Raw genomic sequence first — 25,630 nt, forward strand, 5'->3', positions numbered from 1 at the left:
AGTAAAAATAAAATTGGGGTAAATGAGTAAAAATAAGAATAAAGATAAAAGTAAAGGTAATGATAGAGATAAGTGAGTATTGCATCGGGGTAAGAGATCAAATGTTAAAGTTTCAGTAAAGTGGGGATTACAGAGCACAATATTATAGGGGTTAGAACAGATATTTAGAATTATATTTCAAGCTTAATAACAATTAAATGATACAAGATAAAGGATTAAGAATTAAATTTAAAACTTAAAACCTAAATTTAAAATTACAAACTAAGAAAAATAAAATCTGAAAAACTACAAAAAATAAAAACTATTGAAACGAAACTAGCTAGTTTCTAAGATACTCTTATGTTGATAGAGAGGTAGAAGAAAAGAAAACCTAGTTATCTTCTAAGATGCTATTGTTGATAGAGAGGTAGAAAAAAAAGAAGAAATCATACTCATAAACACACACCCACAAACACACATACATATACATACACATATATATACATATGTACACATACATATACATACATACACACATATATATACATACATACACACATATACATACATACATAAATACATACATATATATACATACACACACATACATATATACATACATACACACACATACATACATACATACATACATACATATTGTAATGTCCATGGATGGATGTGTTATGCATGTTGATTTTGTTTGTATTTGGATCTAAAGAAGAATTTTAAGGTGTGATAGAACCTATGACAGCATGTTAGAAAAGCTTTATGCTGTTTATTTAGTAATTGCAGTGAATTATGCATATTTGGAAGGCTTCTTTTAAGCATAGTCCACTAGTGGACTGTTAGAATCTATTGTGGCCAATGATATCCTATATGGTACCTTTATTTATGTTAATTGATGATGATGATGACAATGATATGTATGTGTGTGTGTGTTGGTGTAACTCAGCAAAAATTCCTTAAAGCTCTAAGTATCAAGCTAGCTCCCTTTATTCCAAGGAGAATTTAGGCTTTCGATTATGTGAGAATACTCTTACTCTTCACTCTCTTTTACTTGTTTCATTCATTTGACTGCGGCCATGCTGGAGCACCGCCTTTAGTCGAGCAAATCGACCCCGGGACTTATTCTTTGTAAGCCCAGTACTTATTCTATCAGTCTCTTTTGCCGAACTGCTAAGTGATGGGGACGTAAACACACCAGCATCGGTTGTCAAGCAATGCTTGGGGGACAAACACAGACACACACACACACACACACATACATATATATATATATATATACATATATACGACAGGCTTCTTTCAGTTTCCGTCTACCAAATCCACTCACAAGGCATTGGTCGGCCTGGGGCTATAGCAGAAGACACTTGCCGAAGATGCCACGCAGTGGGACTGAACCCGGAACCATGTGGTTGGTTAGCAAGTTACTTACCACACAGCCACTCCTGCTTGAATAAGTTCCCAATTACTGGGATTATTATAATTGACTCAAAAGATGTATCCCGAAATATACAAGTGTAGCAATATGACCAGAGTCCAATGACTGAAACCAGTAAAAGATTAAAAGAACACAAATGACAGATTTACAAACAAAACTATTTTATTACTTCTCTTTTGACATACAGATGCTGTCCAATATACTGGACTGCGTCTGTATCCTTTAGGAAAAAAAAAACTAGTGCTTTTGTTTTTTTATTTTTTTCTTAGCAATCCTTCTTTTCATTTCCTCTCTGTCTCTAATTTTGGCATCTTCTACCGTTTGGGGTAGTTGTTTGTTTAATGTTTCTGGTAAGAATCTAATCAATATGTTCATCAAGAGACATATTACACCAAAGGTAATACCTGGTGCCCAAGGAACCAATTTACTCTGAAAATTAAAAAAAAATAAAATTTTAATTGTTAAAAATAATGCTGTAATTTATTTCAAAACTATTCTTGCACAGGTGTGGTTGTAGGGTAAGACGTTTGCTATGCAAACATATTTACTGTCCACGATTCCATGTTTGAATTCTGAGACACATTCATACATACATACATATGGTGATGCAAACAGGAAAATAAGAACTCGAAATATGGGTATATGTATATTTTTATCGACAAGATAGATATGCGTATACCACATTCTCTGTGATAGTATCAGGGAAATAGTGAACTGAACACAGTTCCCTAATTCGACTGTATTGGGTGCATCATCTCATCAGATACCAAGATCAGCAAAGTCAAAGCTTCTGCATTTGGCAGAATGTAGAACAGAATCAAGCACAGCAAGCATCTGCCAGAAACTACAGAATTCAGTGTGTGTATGAAACCAGTGTACTGAATAGCCTCCTGTATTCCTCCAAGCCCTGGGTCACTTATTGTCACCATCAATACAGCTCCTTAAGAGCTTCTACCATTACTCCTCTCCCCTCCTCTTTCTATCTCTGTCTCATTCCCTGCTCTTTCTCACCCAACATTATCCATTAAAAGTTCATTTGTGATGCCCCGACTCAACTCTGGCCTGCCATTTGCCCTTCCAAACCAAGTTTCCTATATTCCAGCTTTTTATTTTATGTTGTTTGTTTTGTCATTTTCTTTTTCCTTTTTCTTTTCTTCTTCCTTTTCTTTCTTTCACCAAAAGCATTGCAGTCAATGCCATTGAGGTACCAAAACAATGCTTTCAAATAATAGGTTAAATTCCTCTCCAACACATTTGCTCCCAGTCTGTCTCTCAAATTGATATTATTACATCAGCCACAATTTACTAAACATATTGCTACATTAAATATTTATCTAACAACAAGAATCCTAATTAATTGCCTGTTTAATGAATGTCAAGATTACAAAATTGACTTTTTCAATATTTTGTAGCTCATTTTTTACATTTTCTGTTCTTTTTATTGTTTTCTGTGTGTGTGTTTTGGTGGTGGGGAACGGGGATTGTTTGATAATAAAATTTTAAGATTGGTGGAAAAACTAACTTCATTTATCTGACAATTTCAAAACATAAAAGTCGAACGATGGACATGTTTTTATTAGATAACTGCACACACACACACACTCACATGTTATACAAATAATCAGTTGCTGTAACAATTTTTTGCAGTAAACTAATACAAAGTTTAACATCAATTGATAAATGAATGACAGAAGAATGGGAGTTATATAATCACTTTCATTAACTGACAGCTGTTTCTGCTGTGAGTAGGTGTCCACCCAGAGATGAGTGCAAGTATGACATCATATACTTTCATTAGAGCCATGTGAATGAAGTGTTTCATTATTGCAGAATATATATATATATACTCTTTTACTCTTCTACTTGTTTTACTCCTTTACTTCACTGTGGCCATGTTGGAGCACCGCCTTTAGTCAAGCAAATCGACCCCAGGATTTATTCTTTGTAAGCCTAGTACTTATTCTATCAGATTCTGTTGCCGAACCACTAAGTTACAGTGACGTAGACACACTAGCATCGGTTGTCAAGCGATGTTGGAGGGACAAACACAGACACACATGCACACATACATATTATATACATATATATGACGGGATTCTTTCAGTTTCTGTCTACCAAATCCACTCACAAGGTTTTTGTCGGCCCGAGGCTATAGTAGAAGACACTTGCCCAAGGTGGCATGCAGTGGGACTGAACCTGGAACCATGTGGTTGGTAAGGAAGCTACTTACCACACAGCCACTCCTACATACAGACACAGAAGTGGCTGTGTAGAAAGAAGCTTGCTTCCCAACTGCATAGTTCCAAGTTCAGTCCCACTGCATAGCCACTTTTCTCCGAGCTGCAGCAATTTTTGTCTGGTTCCCAAAGCATCAAGTTCTGAAAATGAACTTTCTTATCTTCCATTTTAAAGGGTTACAGAATTAACACAGGTTATAGGAACATAAATCTTCTTCCATGAAAAGATAGCTTAAACTGTGCTCTAAATGGAGGTGTAGTCAAATCCTATTTTATGGACTCAAACGTTTTCTAAAATAAGTTGAAAGGTAAGCTGCTCTAAATCGGCAGAAACTTTCCAGACAACCCAATGGAAATTGTGATAGAACAGTTGTTAATAATAGTATTCATAAGGTTCATGTTTAGCATTTATACATATAAATTACAATTTAGATGACTAGTTGTTGTTGGGAAGCAAATAAAGGGAAAACTTACCAGAAATCTAACAAAAGGAGCAATTATTTGACCAAGACGCGATGCTATGCTTGCAAGAGCAGAACCAACATTTCTGAAATGGATATAGAACATAATGGATAAAACAATTAAAATCTTTCATTTTGGTATAAGTTTTGCAAAATTCTTGATGTGAAATTGTGAAGACGAAAGCATTTTGGCAAACCTGATTGATAGATTGATTAACTGAATAATTAATCAGAAAACTGATTAGTTGATTTCTCAAATGATTAAGTACTTTTTCTCTTTTATCTTTCATTAGTTTCAGTCATTGGATTGTGGCCATACTGGGGCCTCCACCTTGAAAAGTTTTAGTCAAATAAATCAACTCCAGTACTTATTTTTTGAAGCCCCTTCTATATAAGTCCCCTTTCCTATACTGCTTGGTTGCAGGGATGTAAACAAACCAGCAACTGTTTTCAAGTGATGGAAAAAAAAAAACAAATATACATACACACACACATAATGAACTTCCACACAGTTTCTGTCTACCAAATTAGCACACAAAACATTGGTGGGCCTAAAGCTATACTAGAAGACTCTTACCCAAAGTGCTGTGCAGTGAGACTAAAACCGAATCTATGTGATTACCAGGTGATCTTCTTAATCACACAGCAATACCTGTGCCTTGTGGGCTATTTATATAACAACCCTCGGAAGGCGGCGAGCTGGGCGAAACGTTAGCACGCCGGGCGAAATGTGTAGCCGTATTTCGTCTGTCGTTACGTTCCGAGTTCAAATTCCGCCGAGGTCGACTTTGCCTTTCATCCTTTCAGGGTCGATAAATTAAGCACCAGTTACGCACTGGGGTCGATGTAATCGACTTAATCCCTTTGTCTGTCCTTGTTTGTCCTCTCTATGTTTAGCCCCTTGTGGGTAGTAAAGAAATATATATAACAACCCTCTCAAGATGTGAGTGTGTGTGTGTAAAGATATATGTTTGTATGTGTGTATATATATATATATATATATATATGTATATCGGAGAACCTGGGTTGTGTGAATTTTTTAAAATGATTCTCCTTTCCGCCAGTCAAAGCTTGCATCACCTACTCGCATTCATATATGGTCAAAGTCTTTCTTACAATTTCCAATTGATTTGGTATAGCATTGCTTCCTCTTTCAAGTGCCATGTATAACTGATTATTCTAAAAGAGGATCTGTGATTATTTAGCCTACTTTCCTGTACTCAAACAGTGAGATATTTGGATGCTGCCCTCATGAGTAACGATTTGTTTTGACAATGTGGTCAGCTCCATTTTTGGATTAGAAAATGACATACACGTATACATAAACACAGTTGACACAAGTTAACCCTGAATAATAACAATCCATGGGAAATAACTCTTCTAGTCCCCCACCCACCCTGGAAATGGTATAATTATTCACTATAAAAGGCGGCGAGCTAACACAAACATTGGCACGCCAGGCGAAATACTTAGCAGTATTACGTCCGCCGCTACGTTCTGAGTTCAAATTCCGCCAAGGTCGACTTTGCCTTTCATCCTTTCGGGGTCGATTAAATAAGTACCAGTTACGCACTGGGGTCGATATAATCGACTTAATCCGTTTGTCTGTCCTTGTTTGTCCCCTCTGTGTTTAGCCCCTTGTGGGCAGTAAAGAAATAGGTATAATTATTCACTATTTTTTACTGTTCTGCTTATTTTTTTTTTTTTAGTTGCACTGAGCCAAACAGGGTCCATATATACTTCCACCACAAAAGAGGCTCCACGCTTCCAGCCATCATGTCTGAAGAGTCGTCAGTATTACCAAGTGCAATACTCAAAATGCAATGGATGGCAACATTCTGTCCAGCTATGTAGCTATGTGCCATAACCAGTAATATACTGCACTACAATATAAAATATAACCATTGAATTTCTCATATTGAGTGTGTTTTTTTCATTCTTATGGACAGCTATTTGATAATATACATATATACCTATTTCTTTATTACCCACAAGGGGCTAAACACAGAGGGGACATTCAAGGACAGACATAGGTATTAAGTCGATTACATCGACCCCAGTGTGTAACTGGTACTTAATTTATCGACCCCAAAATTTGAACTCGGCGGAATTTGAACTCACAACGTAACGCAGATGAAATACCGCTAAGCATTTCGCCCGGCATGCTAACGTTTCTGCCAGTTCGCCGCCTTGAATAATATACATATATACTGACATACATATGTATGTGTGTGTGTGTGTATTACTATGTAAAATTTTGGTTTCAGATCCATAATATTGTCCATAAACGCATCAATTAATTATTTGGGGTTGGATTTTGTTAAAATTAATTGTTGTTTTTCTTTCTTTTACATTTGGTGGAAAGATCCAGACTTGTTTGACATTTACCTGACATCTGTGGGGAAAAGCTCTGTAACATAAATGCCCACTAATAGAAATGCTGCTGAAATGCCAAATGTCCCAAGAAAAGAAAAGCCTGTTGATGCCAATAAGGCAATGTCACTGTCTGAAAGAAAGAAATAGAAAAATAAATACATAAATTATAAAACAAATAAACATTATATAAATATTGTAATTCTTGGTATTGTTGTTGCAAAATTAATAAATATCTCAAGATTTTTTTTAAAGAAATCAATAAAATACTACTGTGAATATGTGAAAGACACAACACAAAATAAAATTTTATATCATTGGGTAACTTGTGTGGTTCCTGTAAAAAATGATGGGGTTTGTTTGGTAAACTACTGCAGTACCTGTCAAAAATGATAGAGTTTGTTTGGGAAATTAGTGCTAGAGCTGTCAAAAATGAAGGAGTTTATTGGGGAAACTTGTGCAGTGCCTGATAAAAATGTGGGAGTTTATTTGGGAAAGTATTGTAGGAACTGTCAAAAATAATGAAATTGTTTATATATTATCTTTTATTTGTTTTAGCTATTGGACTGTAACTATTCTTTGGTACCACCTTGAAGGGTTTTAGTCAAAGAAATCAACCCCAGGACTTTTGTTTTTAAGTTTAGTACTTATTCTATTAGGCTCATTTTGCCAAACTACTAAAACAAACACAATGATTCAGACACATTCACACACACACACATATATGACAGGCTTCTTTTAGTTTCCATCAATCAAATCCACTCACCGTGGTTGGCCTGAGGCTGTAGTGGAAAACACTTGCCCCAGGTGCCACACACTGCAACTGAACTCGGAATCAAATGGTTGGGATGCAATTGTGCCTAATAAAATAAATACCAGGGCAGCACATAGGTTGATGAAACTCCCCAGGCCCCAGGAGAAAGGATTATTTATAGATTTATCTACTTCAAGTTCCACCATCGAAAATAATTTACTTCATATCTCTCAAGTTTTTTTAAATTCTTAAAACAGAAGCATTTTACAAATCTCACTGTTAAGAACAAAATTTCTAAAATGGATTGAGAAAATTCAAAGAATTGTTTTGGTGCACTGGTTAGCTCACCTCTCTGTTGGCAGAAAATGTGGGTTTGAGTCCCATAGGCAACCTTCAACTCTTCTTTCCATGCAAGGGTTTTATCATCCCAATATTCTACTTTATCTACTTAATTTCTAACTTAGGCATGAAGCCTAACATTTTGAGGAAGAATTCATAGCTGATCATATTGACACCAACTCATAACTACAACATATTTCATTGATCCTGATCCCAACACCTCATCCCAGAAGAGGATGAAAGGCAAAGTTGAACTCTATCAGTATTTGAACTTTAAACGAACTTTTAGAATATAAAAATTATAATAATGTATAGTAAAATTTTCAGATCTTACCACTGAATGTGCGCAGAAGAACTGCAATTATCAATACAATACCAGTGAATGATAAACAACCAATACAGCAGCTCTTGCGAGAGAACCTGTAAGAAAGAAGCTTAAGAAAGGATTATATTTTTTTTTAAATGCTGTATTTTGAGTGGAAGTAGAAAATATAGATATACTGTGTTCTACATATGGATATATATATATATATATATATATATATATATATACGTATATATACACACACATACATACATATATATATATATATACATATATAGATAGAAAGATAGATAGATACATACATACATTCATTCATACATACATACATACATACATACATACATACTACATACATACATACATACATACTCACAGACATACATACATACATACATAACATACATACATACACACATACATACATACATACAGACATACATACATACATACATACATACACACATACATACATACATACAACATACATACATACATACATACATACATACATACAACATACATACATACTACATACATACATACATACATACATACATACATACATACATACATACACACATACATACATACATACATACATACATACTACATACATACATACATACTACATACATACATACATACATACCATACATACATACATAATACATACATACATACATACATACATACATACATACATAACATACATACATACATACATACATACATACTCACAGACATACATACATACATACATACATACATACACACATACATACATACATACATACATACATACATACATACATACATACATACATACATACATACATACATACATACATACATACATACATACATACATACATACATACATACATACATATCTAATGTAGGATAAAAAAATTTTTTCGGAAGAAATATTTTTTCGAAAAAAATTTTATCAATGGCCAGCATATTAAAAAATACCTTTAACGGTTAAATTTATAAACAATCCATAAATGAGGGCAAAGGAAAAAATTTCTAATGCCAAATATGCTGAAAAAATTGGACATATTGTCCATTAACCATATAATTTTTTCGCAATATGCACGCTACTCGAAAAAAGGTCGACAGAAATTTCTAAAAAATTCCATTATTACCATATCGGACCGATTTCAGAGTTAACTACTAAGAGCCCTCTCTTCGTCAGTGATACATGTGGAAAAAGAAATAAATGAGATACTTACTCATACCCAATGAAGAAGCAAACACTAAGTCAAGAGCACAACTAAGTACCCCAAATACACCCAAAATAGAAATACTCCAGCCCATTCGAGACACGTGCAATTTGAAGAGTGAGATAGTCCGGAAGTGAACACTATTAAATTTATATTTAATGTAGGATAAAATTTTTTTGAAAAAATATTTCTTCTGAAAAAAATTTTGCATGCTAGCATGGGTTGGATGGTTCAACTGGGGTCTGGGAAGTCAGAAGGCTGTGCCAAGCTCCAGTCTGATCTGACAGTGTTTCTACAGCTGAATGCCCTCCCTAACACCAACCACTCCATGAGTGTAGTGGGTGCTTTTTACATGCCACCGGCACAGGTGCCAAACAAGGCTGGCAAACGGTCACGATCGGATGGTGCTTTTTACGTGCCATATATATATATATATATATATATATATACATATATACTATACACACACACAGACTTTTATATGTATTTATATATATGTGTGTTTGTATGTATGATGATGATGGACTCCCCTGTCAAAGATGATGTACTAACGTTCAGTTTTTTGTATGATGAACTGCACAAATGATTTGTTTATAGTAATTATATGTACGTGCTGTACATTAGTTCACTCCCTCCATCAAATCAATGTTGTTTGAACAGGTGCACAATATACCACATGTCAGTTGTTGAAATGATTATAGAGCAACATGAGGTGAAGTGTTTTGCTCAACAACCTTGTGCAAAATGTATACATTTATTAGCATCATCGTTATCATTTAATGCCCATTTTCCATGCTAGCATGAGCTGAATTTAAAGAGACAGAAGTAAAATATTCTCAATAAAAATTTCTGATTTCAAATCAATAACATAATTTACATTTGAAATACTAATACAGAAGTATTGAGTAATATGGAGTAAATTCAGCAGCAAATAATAACTTACAATACATTGGATTAAGAACTCTTTGGATGTGAAGAAAGGCAGAAAACTGTCTCCAGAAGTGAGATGCACATCATCTGTAACCCTGACAGCTTTCTTCCTATTTTCCTTTCAAAGAGTTTTCAACTGTGTTATAAGACATTATTTATCACTAAATGTGCTTCAAGATACATCATTAACAAAGCCTTTTTGACACAGAAAAAATTACTGCATCTCTATGACTAACCACAGTATTTCTTTGACATGGCCTAAACAAATCAAACGAAGAGATCATTATAAAACAATGTTGAAACATTATGAGCAATAGGTGTTAACTATTTGAACAAGAGAGAGATCAATAATTCAATTACAAAATATCTTTCTTTTTCTTCTTACCTTTTGAAAACACTAAATGCGAAAATTTGTGACAGAGTTTCAAATAAAGCAGATATGAAGAAATTTAAGAATCGGTTGCCTGAGAGCCTGGTTGTCATTAAATAAAGTCCATAGTAGGTCAGTGAACAGACAAAACTAGACAAGGAAAGAAAAAGGTATTAGAAAACATAACAATGATCTTTGAAGTCAACAATGTAGATTCATTGATATAACAAAAATAATGACAATAATTTTTATGCATTTAGCAGTAGATTTAAGCAATGATAGGTGCAATACCACCTGCAGTATATATATACAGGATGTGATGGATAAATTGCTGCTATTTTATATTTTTAATTTCGTGCATATGCATTGTTTGTTTTTGATTTTGTCACTCACACAGTTTGGTAGGGTCAGTTGGGCACTGTCTTTGAGAAAAACAGCACCATGACACAATTCACTCAGCCAGGAATTTGGAAATGACATGCTGTACTGCTTGGCATCTGTACCGGAAGCTCCATATACAAACATTTTAGAGTGTTTGGGTGTCAGTCTGAGGACAGTGTAATCTGAGGACATGTACCAAGCGTGATAAAAATCAAACATCCCGTTGACATCATGGTGTTTTGAGTGACCACCAGTGATGCGACGTTATGCCTCCAATCATCTTCCCACACAGCCTCAGTCTCAACACAGAGGCTTACATCAAGTGCCTGGAGGAGATAGTGCTGTCCTGGGTCAAGAGGGTGGCTGCTGGAAAACTTTATGTCTGGCAACAGGACTCTGCACCATGCCACACAAGCAGGAGGATCCAGTCATGACTGTCAGACAATTATGTATTGTGTGTAAAAGAACATCCTGATGAGGGGAGTGTCAATTTCAAATATATGAATATATATTTAACTATAGAACATTGCAGACACAATTAACAAAAAGAAAACAAAGTAAAAACAAACATTTAAAACAAAAGGGGATACTTACAACAGACAAAACATTATGGAAAGTATTTTCCGAAGACATGGTGTTATTAAAACAATAATAATTCTAGGATATTTGCTGTAGTTAGGATCCTTGTGTTTTTTCTGTAACATTCCATTCTTAGTCTCTGATGGAACCGGTTCTGAAGACTTGATATTGTAGATTTCATCTGAATGTTCATCACCATACGTTTCATCTGACGAGTCAGTACTAGATATTTCATCTAAGGAGGTTACTTCGATATCTTCTGCAGGTTTTTTACTATTAAGGTTGGCCATTAATGACTCTACTTCACTGTAATCAATTTTATTGACTTTACACATGTGCTTTAGAGTAGCATTTGCCTCTTTTACTTTCCCTGATTGTGCCTGCCATCGAAGAGATTCATGTAGTGTCCTGGCAGGCAAAGAAAAATGTTAAAAGTAATAAATTCATTATTTGGTAGAATTGTTAGAGCATCAGACAAAATGCTTTGTAGTATTTTTCCAGCCCTGAGTTCAAATCCCACTAAAGTTAACATTGCCTTTCATCCCTCATGAGTTGATAAAATAAAGTATTAGGTGATGTTATTGACTAGTCCCTCCTCTAAAATTCAAACCTTGTACTTATACTAGCAATTATTTTTGGTATTATTATCAAGATGCCAGCGTTGCCTTGGCTGGCTTCCGTGCCGGTGGCACGTTAAAAGCACCAACCGATCGTGGACGATGCCAGACCCCCCTGGCACCTGTGCAGGTGGCACGTAAAAAGCACCCACTACAATCTCGGAGTGGTTGGCGTTAGGAAGGGCATCCAGCTGTAGAAACTCTGGAGCCTGGTGCAGCCCCTGGCTTCCCAGACCCCGGTCGAACCGTCCAACCTGTGCTAGCGCGGAAAACAGACGTTAGATGATGATGATGATGATAGTGGATGTCAAAATTAGTAAAACAAGGTATTATAAATATCTTGTGGTATTTATTGTTCTTAAGGTTCAGAGTTTAAATCCATCTGAGCCTGTATTTATCTTTTACCATTCCAGGATTATCAAAACAAGGCACCAATTAAGTACTGGGATCAATGTAATTAATTATATGTCCCCCCCCACCCCTGCTGTCACTGGCAAAGATGATGGCGATGATGATGATGATGATGATGATGACAACAATAATAACATTGACAACAAAGACAATGATGATGATGGTGACGAAAATAACAAAGGAAGATCTCAAAAAAAATGGTAACTGCTACTGTATTCTTCTACACGCAATATGATAGGAACCACCATTATTGCACATAATACAATCTGACAGTTATTGACTCTTCTCAGATATTATTACCATTATGTCACATATCAACCTTAAGTGTAATGGTTGATACTAGTATAATTGAGTGGCATGTACAAACATTCATGTCAGCAGATCTTCGTGAGTCAATTTAACAATCAGTTAATTTCTTGCATAAATTGTGTATGTGTACGCGTGTGTGTGTGTGTGTGTGTGTGTGTGTGTGTGTGTGTGTGTGTGTGTGTTTGTGTGTGTGTGTGTGTGTGTGTGTGTGTGTGTGTGTGTGTGTACATCATTAGATTCTCATATATAGTCCAGCCTGAATTTTGCATGGTTTGCTCGATGCCCTTTCAAATGCCAACCACTCCAAGAGTGTAATAGGTACTTTTACACGCCCCCAGCACAGGTGCCAGTTGTTTGACACCAGTATCTCCCACAATTACAATTTCACTGGGCTTGATGGATCTTCCTTCTCAAGCACAGCATTGCAGAAGCACATAGCTTACAAGGGGTGCTAAAAGGTTCTTGGCTTTAACCCTTTCGTTACTGTATTTATTTTGAGATGCTCTGTGTTTCTTTCAATTAATTTTAAATATAACAAAGAATTTAGTAAAATAACTTAGTTATCATAGCAGCTAGTGTTAAGAACGTAAATTGCGATTAAGGCTTGGTGGAATCTTTTAATTCAAAACTTATGAAAACAAGACATTTTACCACAGAGCCAGAGCCAGTTTTGGCCGGGTTAGTAACAAAAGGGTTAAGGGCATTGAGAAGGGCATTGACCCAACCTGCTGAGTTCTTTTACAGGGCTTAGGAAAACTGATGAATCACTACAATAAGCATGTAAATCTAAGTGGTGGATGTGTTGAATAAAATCATACTAACTGGTCCTCCTGTATTTTCTTCTATCCAAGGCCAGGAACTATTTAGCACACCCTCATATATGAAACTGGCCTGCTTGTTAGAAACAGTGAAGATCATTCAAAAGTTCTTGGATGGCTCAGGTCACAGGTAGTGATCATAGGTAGTATCTTGTTACCCAAGAGTAAACCCACCTAAGTTCCATCATATGGGTGAGATACAAAGAATTTGCAATGATAATAATAAAGATATTTTGAAATATTTTTCACTTACCAAATGTGGAACAAGAAACCACAGGATGACAGAGCTACAAGTGCATTTAGACAACGCCATCCGTATGGTTCTGTGAAATATGACACTGGACATAGTAGCATTAGGACAACTCCCCATGTAATTCCAAAAACAACTTGAGTGTGGGTCCTGCATTCTGTAGGGAAAAGCTCCAATAGTAGCACAGCACCAGGAATTGATACACCCTGTCAAATACATAGTATATATATATTAATGTGTGTGTTTGCCTATGCATGCGTGCATGTGTGTGTGTGTTTGTGTATTTATATATATATATAATAAAACTTTACATATATAAATATGAATAACGTGAAATACACGAAGGGACGAACATAAAAAACAGACGGGTCATTCAAAGCCTTCATTCTTCAGTCAGAAACCGATACATCATTGCAAATTTCGGCTGTTTAATTCTGAGATCTGCTCTGAATCGGCCAGCCCCAGAAGGAAAGAATGCAACGCAACAGAGACGAACATGAAACGAAAAAAAACTTCTTTGAAGACAGTAACGGTTAAAAACAAGGATGACACAGGCGCCAATGGAGAAAGCTGTTTATTAATTAAATATCTAACAGTTACTAAAAGAAAGCAATTATTAAAGGCTTGACCATCTGGAAATATTTTTATAAATCCATGTTCCAAGCAATTTCCTGTAATTTCGATTGCTGAAGTTTATTGAGTATTTGAACTACAAGTTTTTCACAAATTTAAATATTTGTTACATTCATTGGGTAGTAGATTTTAATGTTTAACAAATAATATTAATTCATTGCAGGTGAAATTTTCCATTTCATTCTCTCGCTTTCTCTCACCTCTATTTTTATTAATGATAATTTGATATATATTAATCTCAATGTTTTCCTTTCAAGTTTTAATTTGCTAATTGCAAAACCCACAGTTTATTCCCTATATGTAATGTAAAAAAATAATTTTTGAATGAATGAAGTATCTATCTGTCCAGAGAAAAATTTCCTTGCTATTTTAGATGATATATGTAATTCAAATACTGGATTATACCATGAAATCTTACTGCTTTTAGACTTACTATTCAGTTTAGTGTAATTGTAATAGTACATGGTAGAGTGATGAAGATTGTAATTCAAGTTAGAATTTCTATTCCTATTTCTAATATCCTTATTTCCATCTTTATTTTTATTTTCTATAATATTCAAATATGATTTTAAATATAAACATTTCTTTTCTGTAGTTTCAACATTATTGCCTGAATTTTCTTTATGTTCACCACAGTTTAACCTCAATATACCCTGATGTTTTTATTTCTATTTTTATAGTGATGAACTTTATAATAGTCTTCTCTGAGCCATGCAAGCAGGGAAAAGATGATGATATTCAGATGTAGTTATGATTAATATAAAGTCAAACAAAAACATAATATTACTCACTGGCTGAAAAAATCCAGTCAATCCTTTAACTATTAGGAAAAATACATAAGACGGTGAGAAGATAATGATGATATTCAGAACACACATTGCAAAGTTTGCCAATACTATGATAGGCTTCCGACCATATCTATCTGCACTGTTCGGCAAGATAAAACATCCTGCTAGCTTGCCTGCACTGTAGATTGTGATGGAAAGATCGGCAAGGGGTTCATCAGCACATACCAAATCCCACTGGAAAAGAAAGAAAATTTAAATGAAAAAAATTAAAATAATTAATTTTTAGCTATGAATTGTTGTATATAAAAGAGATGAAAAACTGTTGGATACTTAAGTTTCATGCATATGTTTCCTTGCATTGTAATTTCTTAAGTACAGTGAGGCTGTGAGCCTTGCAAGTGTGAAAGCATTGTAAGTATCCAAGCAATATAAGTAAGTATACATATATACAAACATAGATACATGCATGCATATATACAAAGTGGAGGCGCAATGGCTCAGTGGTTAGGGCAGCGGACTCACGGTCATAGGATCACGGTTTCGATTCCCAGACCGGGCGTTGTGAGTGTTTATTGAGCGAAAACACCTAAAAGCTCCACGAGGCTCCGGCAGGGGATGGTGGTGATCCCTGCTGTACTCTTTCACCACAACTTTCTCTCACTCTTACTTCCTGTTTCTGTTGTACCTGTATTTCAAAAGGGCCGGTCTTGTCACTCTCTGTGTCACGCTGAATCTCCCCGAGAACTACGTTAAGGGTACACGTGCCTGTGGAGTGCTCAGCCACTTACACGTTAATTTCATGAGCAGGCTGTTCCGTTGATTCGGATCAACCGGAACCCTCATCATCATAACCGACAGAGTGCTTCCACCAAAAAAAAAAATATACAAACAAACAAATAAATTTCTAATTTGGGACTAGTTTCTATTTTGAAAATTTAATGCTAATTTTTATGTAATTAATCTGTCAACTAGTAAAATTTATCTTTCACTATTTGTGTTATAAATGAAGTCTGACACATTTTTCAATAGATGAAAAGAAATTTCTTGAATTTTACTCAACATCAAATAGTTAAGTCATAAAAATGAGTCTGAAGCACAAAAAAAGGAATAATAATAAATAAAATATAAATAAATCAGAGAAAAATTTCTTGGAGTAAAATTCCAAGAAGATCAATAACAATGAGACAAATGATAATTAATCAAATTATAAGTCATACTTCATCTTACCTGTGACCGAACTGAGTGGTGCTTTTCCTGTTCATACTCGTATCCATTGGGACATGGAATAATTTGGTTATCAGTCCCATTTGTTTCATTTGAGATCTTCACGGAACAACTTTCATACTGCACAGTACTGTTAGGACCAATTTCCATGATGCTGTCATTTGGTAATGACCGACAGGTAAATGGTATGTCATGTACTTAACAAGACAAAATAAAGACAGTATAAAAAGGTAGGTAAGAACAAACATGCAGTTGCATAATATTCCTGTTGTTGTTTGATTTAATAAAAAAAATATATATATATTGAGGCAGGCAGTAATGGTTATAAAGTTCTTACATCAAGAGGAAACAACAATCTTGATATTTTGAGCAAAAGCCCTTCTACTAATCTCCTCAGAGCCTGGTTTTTATGTTCTGAAAGTAAATGACATTGCCTAGAACAAAGGTGGGGAACCATTTTAGCACCAACAATAAACTGCAAATGCATAAGTAGTAGTGGGGTACAACTACATAAAAAAAAAAGAAAAGAAAATCTTTACTTTAAAATAATTCATAGACATACAAATTATATTACTATTTTTGTCTTGAAACTTAAGCCATTTTTTTATGGGTTTTTGGAGACCTCATTAGTGGGCACTTTCAAATTTGAATGAAAATGAAATTTCACCTGCAAGTAGATAGTTCTCTTTTCACCTACAACTACAAAGAGATTGTGATGACCATTGAGATAATTGTTTAACCAAACCATGTTACTTTGTTTTTTCAGTCTGTCTGATATTCAACAGAGTGAGGTGAATTTTATGAATGAATTCACTATTCTTTAGGATATTATTGTAATATTGTAATATTTGATAATATTTCAGAGATACTTTTGCTTGTATTATTAATTACATCTGTGAAAATGATGCTGTGGGTGAGGGGTAAGAGAATTCTTATTTATGTACGAGAGTTTTTCATATAATAAATATGGTTGGTGTCTATAATTTAAAAATTTGATGCTCATATCTATAATGTTCGTTTTCATAAGTGTTGTGATTCTGTGACTGACGCCATTGAATAAGCTGGTTAAATCTTCTTTGAATTCATTTAATCTTTAGCCAGTAGAGTAGTGCTAAGGAGGTAGCCCGTCATCTTTATATAAACCTATATCTAATGTTTCATAGTTAATATTTAGGTTATCTAGAACATAATGCGATGATTTCGTGTATCTCAGTGCTATCAACAAAAACCATACTAATGTCAAATTCATTTGAATTATTACTTTTATTCATGTTAATGGAATATTCTTATGAAATATTAGAGGCATGCATGAATATTCTAGCGTCACTTCTGTTTATAGTGTCATATGTCTTGATGAATGTTAGTGCTAATGAGTAAATGTTTGACAGTGGAAGAATAAAACTAAGCAATATGAGAGTTGCTTTTGCTGTTAATATTGCTGAACTAGCAAACAATAACAACCTCAAGAATAGCAGATTCAGTTATAAGTTTTTCCTTATTCATAAAACTCAAAAAATTACCAATAAGAAATTATTAAATACACATGGTTTAACTCACTCTTCTTTCTAAATGCTAATTCCATTATAACAAGGTTTTGTTCAGATCTGTGATACACTCTCTTCATTTAACTACATGTACCAGAAATATCATTTAATCACAATTCAATCAAAGTTAGTAACACCTGCACAGCTAACATTAAAAAAAATCTTATCTAAATCACCTACTCATTCCAAAGAATATGATACAAAGAGTACAAGAAAAACTAAACAGTTATGTACCCCATCACATAACTGCAATGAAATCTAATAATCTAATCTGCTAAAGTAAACTCAGTTTTAATGACAAAAATGACATCTTTACTTAACACTGCATAGAAATAAATGAATAAAATTTCCAAAATTGTTACAACAACCACACTTCATTTTTAAGAAATGTATAAAAGAGAAATCATGCTAATCATGTAGGAATTTTAAAGAGAGAAGAAATTAAGCCCTTTGCTCCCTATGGATCATAGGCCATTGATGACTTTTCTTCACTGTTCTTGACATAGTGCTGTTTTCCTTAACCCTTTAGCATTCAGATTATTCTATCAAACGTAATACTTATTTATTCACATTATTTTGAATTAATCAGGCATTATCTAATAGCTTAGAGATTTCAATATGATTGGCGTTAGGAAGGGCATCCTGGTGTTAAGAAGAGCGTCCAGCTGTAGAAACACTGCCAGATCAGACTGAAGCCTGGTGCAGCAGCCTCCTGGCTTCCCAGACTCCGGTCAAACCGTCCAACCCATGCTAGCATGGAAAACGGATGTTAAACGATGATGATGATGATTGTATATTTCTAGAATGACTTTGTAGAGTAGGTGTGATTAGTAGGATCTAGCCAGTAGAGTATTTGAGCTGGATATGGTTGGTTTAAAAGCTAAAGGATTAAGGTGCAGCCTATGCATCTCCACCCATGCTCCCTGAGAAAAAGCCTTCTTCTCCCAGATATTGTCAGCTTTGAATTGTAATCAATGCTTTGGTAACTTTGATTTTTATTTTAGGTAAGGGTGTTGGCTCTACAAAACCTATTTTTACCTGTGGGAAAAAGTGATTCACATTAGTTTGGTCTATCCTTTGACTTGTCCAGCTTGCAGGGCCTTACAAGGAACTTATGCTCTACTGGCATAGCACTGAAGGTCATTGAGGCACACCACAACAAGGATTGAATTACAGGAGGTGGACTGCCAAAGGTTATGGACACAACTCTCATTTTTGACCAGACAAGATAATACAATTGTATAACATGTTTGTTCAATGGATAAGATATTCTTTCTAAAACAAGAACTGAATATGTCCAAGGTATGGACATTGGCAAGTAAAACTTATTAGCAATGACATAGGCATAACTATGCAGTTAAGAAACTCACTCTGCAGCTATGTGGTTTCAGGTTCAATCTCACAGGGTGACTCCGTGGGTAAGTGTCTTCTAATACAGACCTAAGTTGACTAACGCCTTGTAGGTGAATTTAGCAGATGGAAACTGTGTGAATATCTGTTACATATACATATACATACAAGCACAGCACAGGTGTGGCTGTGTGGTAAGAAGCTCACTTCCCAAACACATGTTTCCGAGTTCATTCCTACTGTATGGCAACTTGGGAAAGTGTCTTCTACTATAGCCTCAGGCTGACCAATGTCTTGTGAGTGGATTTGGTAGATGGAAACTGAAAGAAGCTTGTCATATATGTGTGTGTGTGTATGTGTGTGTGTATGTGTGTGTGTTTGTGTTTGTCCCCCTACCACATCACTCAACAACAGATGTTGGTGTGTTTACGTTCCCTTAACTTAGTGATTCCAAAAGAGACTGATAGTATATATACTAGGCTGACAAAGAATAAGCCTAGAATATAGGGAATGGAATCAGTAGCTGGGAAACATATGTAGCCTGGATTTTATTGATTCCATTCCCTATATTTGGACATACATACATACATACATACATACATACATACATACATACATACATACATACATACATACATATATACATACATACATATATATACATATCGAAATTGCGGAATTACTAATAAAAATATTTTATAAAAAAAGTTATCAACAATCAGAAGACAGGGAAGGGAACATCACCTTTCAAGTAACTCAGAATAGGTAAAGGTAAGCTTGGCAAAGTTTAATGCAGTTTCAATTTGTAGATTAAGATAGATTGATATTGGATATTCATCACCTATAGTTTTCCTAGTCAACTGAATCACTGTCGTAAGTGGACAGCAGAAATAAATAGACGAAATCCTTTCACTTTTATAAAAAGATTAAAAAGAAAATGAGGGCAAAAAGCACTCGTTTTTTTCACAATGAAAAATCGTTTCCTAGTAGCCGGAATTTCACGACAAAATGTATGTTTATTAAGCATTTCAACTTGCAGTGCATGCCGCTGAGCATTAAAAGCCAATTGCACAAACCTAGAGGGGCTCTGGGCCCACCACCACTACCACCACTTGACAACTGGTGTAGGTTTGTTTATGTCCCACAACTTAACGGTTGAGCAAAAGAGACTTATAGAATCATTACCAGTTTTAAAAAAAAAGTAACAAGTATTGAAGTTAGTTTGTTTGACTAAACTGTATTGTGTGAAATGGTGGCTGCCCCAGGATGGTCACAGTCCAACAACAAAAACATGAAAAGAAATGATACATGGACAAAAAAATTTTTTTTTTTTTTTAAATCAAGCAAACTGTAGAACTTACTTTGAAATATCAACACCATAATATTGAAACCTACAGGAAAATTATTGAGAAATATCTGTAGCATAATCTTCATCTGATATCTTCCATAACTCCCAGTTTTTCTGTAAATCTCATCAAAATCTATAAAATCTGTTTTTTTATACATGGTGAATGTCACTCAACTGGAAGACAGAGACTAAATGAATGGGTTATTTTTGTTTGTTGTTTGTACGTGTGTATCAATGTTTAAAGACTATATTGCTAAAAATTGCAAAAGTATGTATACATGTATACATACATGTCCATTGTTTTTGTGTATGTATACATGTGTGTGTGTTGTGTGTGTGTGTGCGTGTGTGTTTGTGTGTGTGTGTTGCTCTCATATTTCTAACCCAATCTGTACCATGTCAAAATAAGACTTTAAGATGAAACTATTGAAATGTTTTATGGTTTGTATTACAGGTCACTGCTTCTTTACGTGCTCAAAAATACAAGAAATATATTAAGCATTCAAAGATAACAGCAATAACATACATACATATGTGTGCATATGTATACACTTTTACACACACACACACATATATATGTATATATAGACATGTGTTTATATAGGTATGTATGTATATATATATATATATATATATATATATGGCTGCGGTTGGTATCAAATTACCAGATGCTTAATTTATGGAATGCCATTAAAGTTTAATCAAGATGAATTTGTAATTTCAACAATATCTACAAAAATGTTCCTAGTTTCAACAGTCACCAATGCTACACCTATTCACTGGTACAGTCCATCTATACATGCCACCACCACCACACCATCATCATCATCATCATCATTGTCATCATTGTCATCATTATCATCATCATTGTTTAATGGGACAGGTTGGTACATGACAACAGTTTTCTTGAGATTGACTGTCAATCCTAAGGCAGTGTAAGCATCAGAGAATGCATTCAAAATGCATTCAAAATGTGTTGCATATCAATCTCTGTGTGTGCTACTAGATCACAATCATCTGCATACAAAAAGGTCTCTTATGACAGAGGTAAATACCTTTGTTTTTGCAGCAAAGTGCCTGAACTTAAATATGCTGCCAGAGGTTCGATAATGGATGTAAACACCATATCTGCAGTTTCTGAATGTTTGTGTGTTTGTGTTTGTCCCCCTACCACATCACTCGACAACAGATGTTGGTGTGTTTACATTTCCTTAACTTAGTGATTCCACAAAAGAGACTGATAGTATATATACTAGGCTGACAAAGAATAAGCCTAGAATATAGGGAATGGAATCAGTAGCTGGGAAATATATGTAGCCTGGCTTTTATTGATTCCATTCCCTATATTTGGACATACATACATACATACATACATACATACATACATACATACATACATACATACATACATACATGCATGCATATATACATACATACATACATACATATCGAAATTGCGGAATCACTAAAAAAAAATGTAAAAAAAAAAGGTATCAACAATCAGAAGAGAGGGAAGGGAACATCACCTTTCAAGTAACTCAGAATAGGTAAAGGTAAGCTTGGCAAAGTTTAATGCAGTTTCAATATGTAGATTAAGATAGTTTGGTATTGGATATCCATCACGTATAGTTTTCCTAGTCAACTGAATCACTGTCGTAAGTGGACAGCAGAAATAAATAGACGAAATCCTTTCACTTTTATAAAAAGATTAAAAAGAAAATGAGGGCAAAAAGCACTCGTTTCTTTCACAATGAAAAATCGTTTCCTAGTAGCCGGAATTTCACGACAAAATGTATGTTATTAAGCATTTCAACTTGCAGTGCATGCCGCTGAGCATTAAAAGCCAATTGCACAAACCTAGAGGGGCTCTGCCCACCACCACTACCACCACTTGACAACTGGTGTAGGTTTGTTTATGTCCCACAACTTAACGGTTGAGCAAAAGAGACTTATAGAATCATTACCAGCTTTAAAAAAAAAAGTAACAAGTATTGAAGTTAGTTTGTTTGACTAAACTGTATTGTGTGAAATGGTGGCTGCCCCAGGATGGTCACAGTCCAACAACAAAAACATGAAAAGAAATGATACATGGACAAAAAAATTTTTTTTTTTTTTAAATCAAGCAAACTGTAGAACTTACTTTGAAATATCAACACCATAATATTGAAACCTACAGGAAAATTATTGAGAAATATCTGTAGCATAATCTTCATCTGATATCTTCCATAACTCCCAGTTTTTCTGTAAATCTCATCAAAATCTATAAAATCTGTTTTTTTATACATGGTGAATGTCACTCAACTGGAAGACAGAGACTAAATGAATGGGTTATTTTTGTTTGTTGTTTGTACGTGTGTATCAATGTTTAAAGACTATATTGCTAAAAATTGCAAAAGTATGTATACATGTATACATACATGTCCATTGTTTTTGTGTATGTATATATGTGTGTGTGTGTATGTATACATGTGTGTGTGTGTGTGTTGCTCTCATATTTCTCACCCAATCTGTACCATGTCAAAATAAGACTTTAAGATGAAACTATTGAAATGTTTTATGGTTTGTATTACAGGTCACTGCTTCTTTACGTGCTCAAAAATACAAGAAATATATTAAGCATTCAAAGATAACAGCAATAACATACATACATATGTGTGCATATGTATACACTTTTACACACACACACACATATATATGTATATATAGACATGTGTTTATATAGGTATGTATGTATATATATATATATATATATATATATGGCTGCGGTTGGTATCAAATTACCAGATGCTTAATTTATGGAATGCCATTAAAGTTTAATCAAGATGAATTTGTAATTTCAACAATATCTACAAAAATGTTCCTAGTTTCAACAGTCACCAATGCTACACCTATTCACTGGTACAGTCCCTCTATACATGCCACCACCACCACACCATCATCATCATCATCATCATTGTCATCATTGTCATCATTATCATCATCATTGTTTAATGGGACAGGGTGGTACATGACAACAGTTTTCTTGTGATTGACTGTCAATCCTAAGGCAGTGTAAGCATCAGAGAATGCATTCAAAATGTGTTGCATATCAATCTCTGTGTGTGCTACTAGATCACAATCATCTGCATACAAAAAGGTCTCTTATGACAGAGGTAAATACCTTTGTTTTTGCAGCAAAGTGCCTGAACTTAAATATGCTGCCAGAGGTTCGATAATGGATGTAAACACCATATCTGCAGTTTCTGAATGTTTGTGTGTTTGTGTTTGTCCCCCTACCACATCACTCGACAACAGATGTTGGTGTGTTTACATTTCCTTAACTTAGTGATTCCACAAAAGAGACTGATAGTATATATACTAGGCTGACAAAGAATAAGCCTAGAATATAGGGAATGGAATCAGTAGCTGGGAAATATATGTAGCCTGGCTTTTATTGATTCCATTCCCTATATTTGGACATACATACATACATACATACATACATACATACATACATACATACATACATGCATGCATATATACATACATACATACATATCGAAATTGCGGAATCACTAAAAAAAATGTAAAAAAAAAAGGTATCAACAATCAGAAGAGAGGGAAGGGAACATCACCTTTCAAGTAACTCAGAATAGGTAAAGGTAAGCTTGGCAACGTTTAATGCAGTTTCAATATGTAGATTAAGATAGTTTGGTATTGGATATCCATCACGTATAGTTTTCCTAGTCAACTGAATCACTGTTGTAAGTGGACAGCAGAAATAAATAGACGAAATCCTTTCACTTTTATAAAAAGATTAAAAAGAAAATGAGGGCAAAAAGCACTCGTTTCTTTCACAATGAAAAATCGTTTCCTAGTAGCCGGAATTTCACGACAAAATGTATGTTTATTAAGCATAACAGCTTGCAGTGCATGCTGCTGAGCATTAAAAGCCAATTGCACAAACCTAGAGGGGCCCACCACCACCACCACCACCACCACCGCCACTTGACAACTGGTGTAGGTTTGTTTATGTCCCACAACTTAACGGTTGAGCAAAAGAGACTTATAGAATCATTACCAGCTTTAAAAAAAAAGTAACAAGTACTGAAGTTAGTTTGTTTGACTAAACTGTATTGTGTGAAATGGTGGCTGCCCCAGGATGGTCACAGTCCAACAACAAAAACATGAAAGGAAATGATACATGGACAAAAATTTTTTTTTTTTTTTAAATCAAGCAAACTGTAGAACTTACTTTGAAATATCAACACCATAACATTGAAACCTACAGGAAAATTATTGAGAAATATCTGTAGCATAACCTTCATCTGATATCTTCCATAACTCCCAGTTTTTCTGTAAATCTCATCAAAATCTATAAAATCTGTTTTTTTATACATGGTGAATGTCACTCAACTGGGAGACAGAGACTAAATGAATGGGTTATTTTTGTTTGTTGTTTGTACGTGTGTATCAATGTTTAAAGACTATATTGCTAAAAATTGCAAAAGTATGTAACATGTATACATACATGTCCATTGTTTTTGTGTATGTATATATGTGTGTGTGTTGTATGTATACATTGTGTGTGTGTGTGTTGCTTTCATATTTCTCACCCAATCTGTACCATGTCAAAATAAGACTTTAAGATGAAACTATTGAAATGTTTTATGGTTTGTATTACAGGTCACTGCTTCTTTACGTGTTCAAAAATACAAGAAATAATTAAGCATTCAAAGATAACAGCAATAACATACATACATATGTGTGCATATGTATACACTTGCACACACCAACACACATATATATGTATATATAGACATGTGTTTATATAGGTATGTATGTATATATATTATATATATTATATATATTATATATATATGGCTGCGGTTGGTATCAAATTACCAGATGCTTAATTTATGGAATGCCATTAAAGTTTAATCAAGATGAATTTGTAATTTCAACAA

At 34.5% G+C, this 25,630-nt stretch overlaps 2 protein-coding genes across 3 annotated transcripts in view; both read right to left on the reverse strand.

Moving 5' to 3' along the window:
- Positions 1–1,559: 1,559 nt before the first annotated feature.
- On the reverse strand, positions 1,560–25,074 carry LOC115218102 (organic cation transporter protein-like). Of its 2 annotated transcripts, none has more exons than XM_036507985.1 (10): positions 24,919–25,074; positions 16,446–16,639; positions 15,222–15,452; positions 13,801–14,003; positions 11,408–11,800; positions 10,448–10,582; positions 7,919–8,004; positions 6,507–6,624; positions 4,132–4,204; positions 1,560–1,849 (listed from the first exon to the last, which is right to left on the reverse strand). In XM_036507985.1, the coding sequence occupies exons 1-10, from the start codon at positions 25,061–25,063 to the stop codon at positions 1,658–1,660; spliced, it is 1,770 nt and encodes a 589-aa protein (XP_036363878.1). In that variant the 5' UTR covers positions 25,064–25,074; the 3' UTR covers positions 1,560–1,657. The 2 variants fall into 2 exon arrangements, with proteins under 2 accessions (XP_036363878.1, XP_029643749.2); XM_029787889.2 differs by lacking the exon at positions 24,919–25,074 and adding an exon at positions 20,698–21,070.
- LOC115217804 (FERM domain-containing protein 5) overlaps positions 16,519–25,630 on the reverse strand; it is a 313,777-nt gene continuing 304,665 nt past the window's right edge. The window contains exon 20 of the mRNA XM_036507984.1: positions 16,519–16,596. Within this exon, the coding sequence (XP_036363877.1) occupies positions 16,576–16,596 (21 nt within the window). The 3' untranslated portion in view covers positions 16,519–16,575. The remainder of the gene's footprint in view (positions 16,597–25,630) is intronic.

The sequence above is a fragment of the Octopus sinensis genome, linkage group LG12 (genome assembly GCF_006345805.1).
Source record: "Octopus sinensis linkage group LG12, ASM634580v1, whole genome shotgun sequence".
Classification (NCBI taxonomy): Eukaryota; Metazoa; Mollusca; class Cephalopoda; order Octopoda; family Octopodidae; genus Octopus; species Octopus sinensis.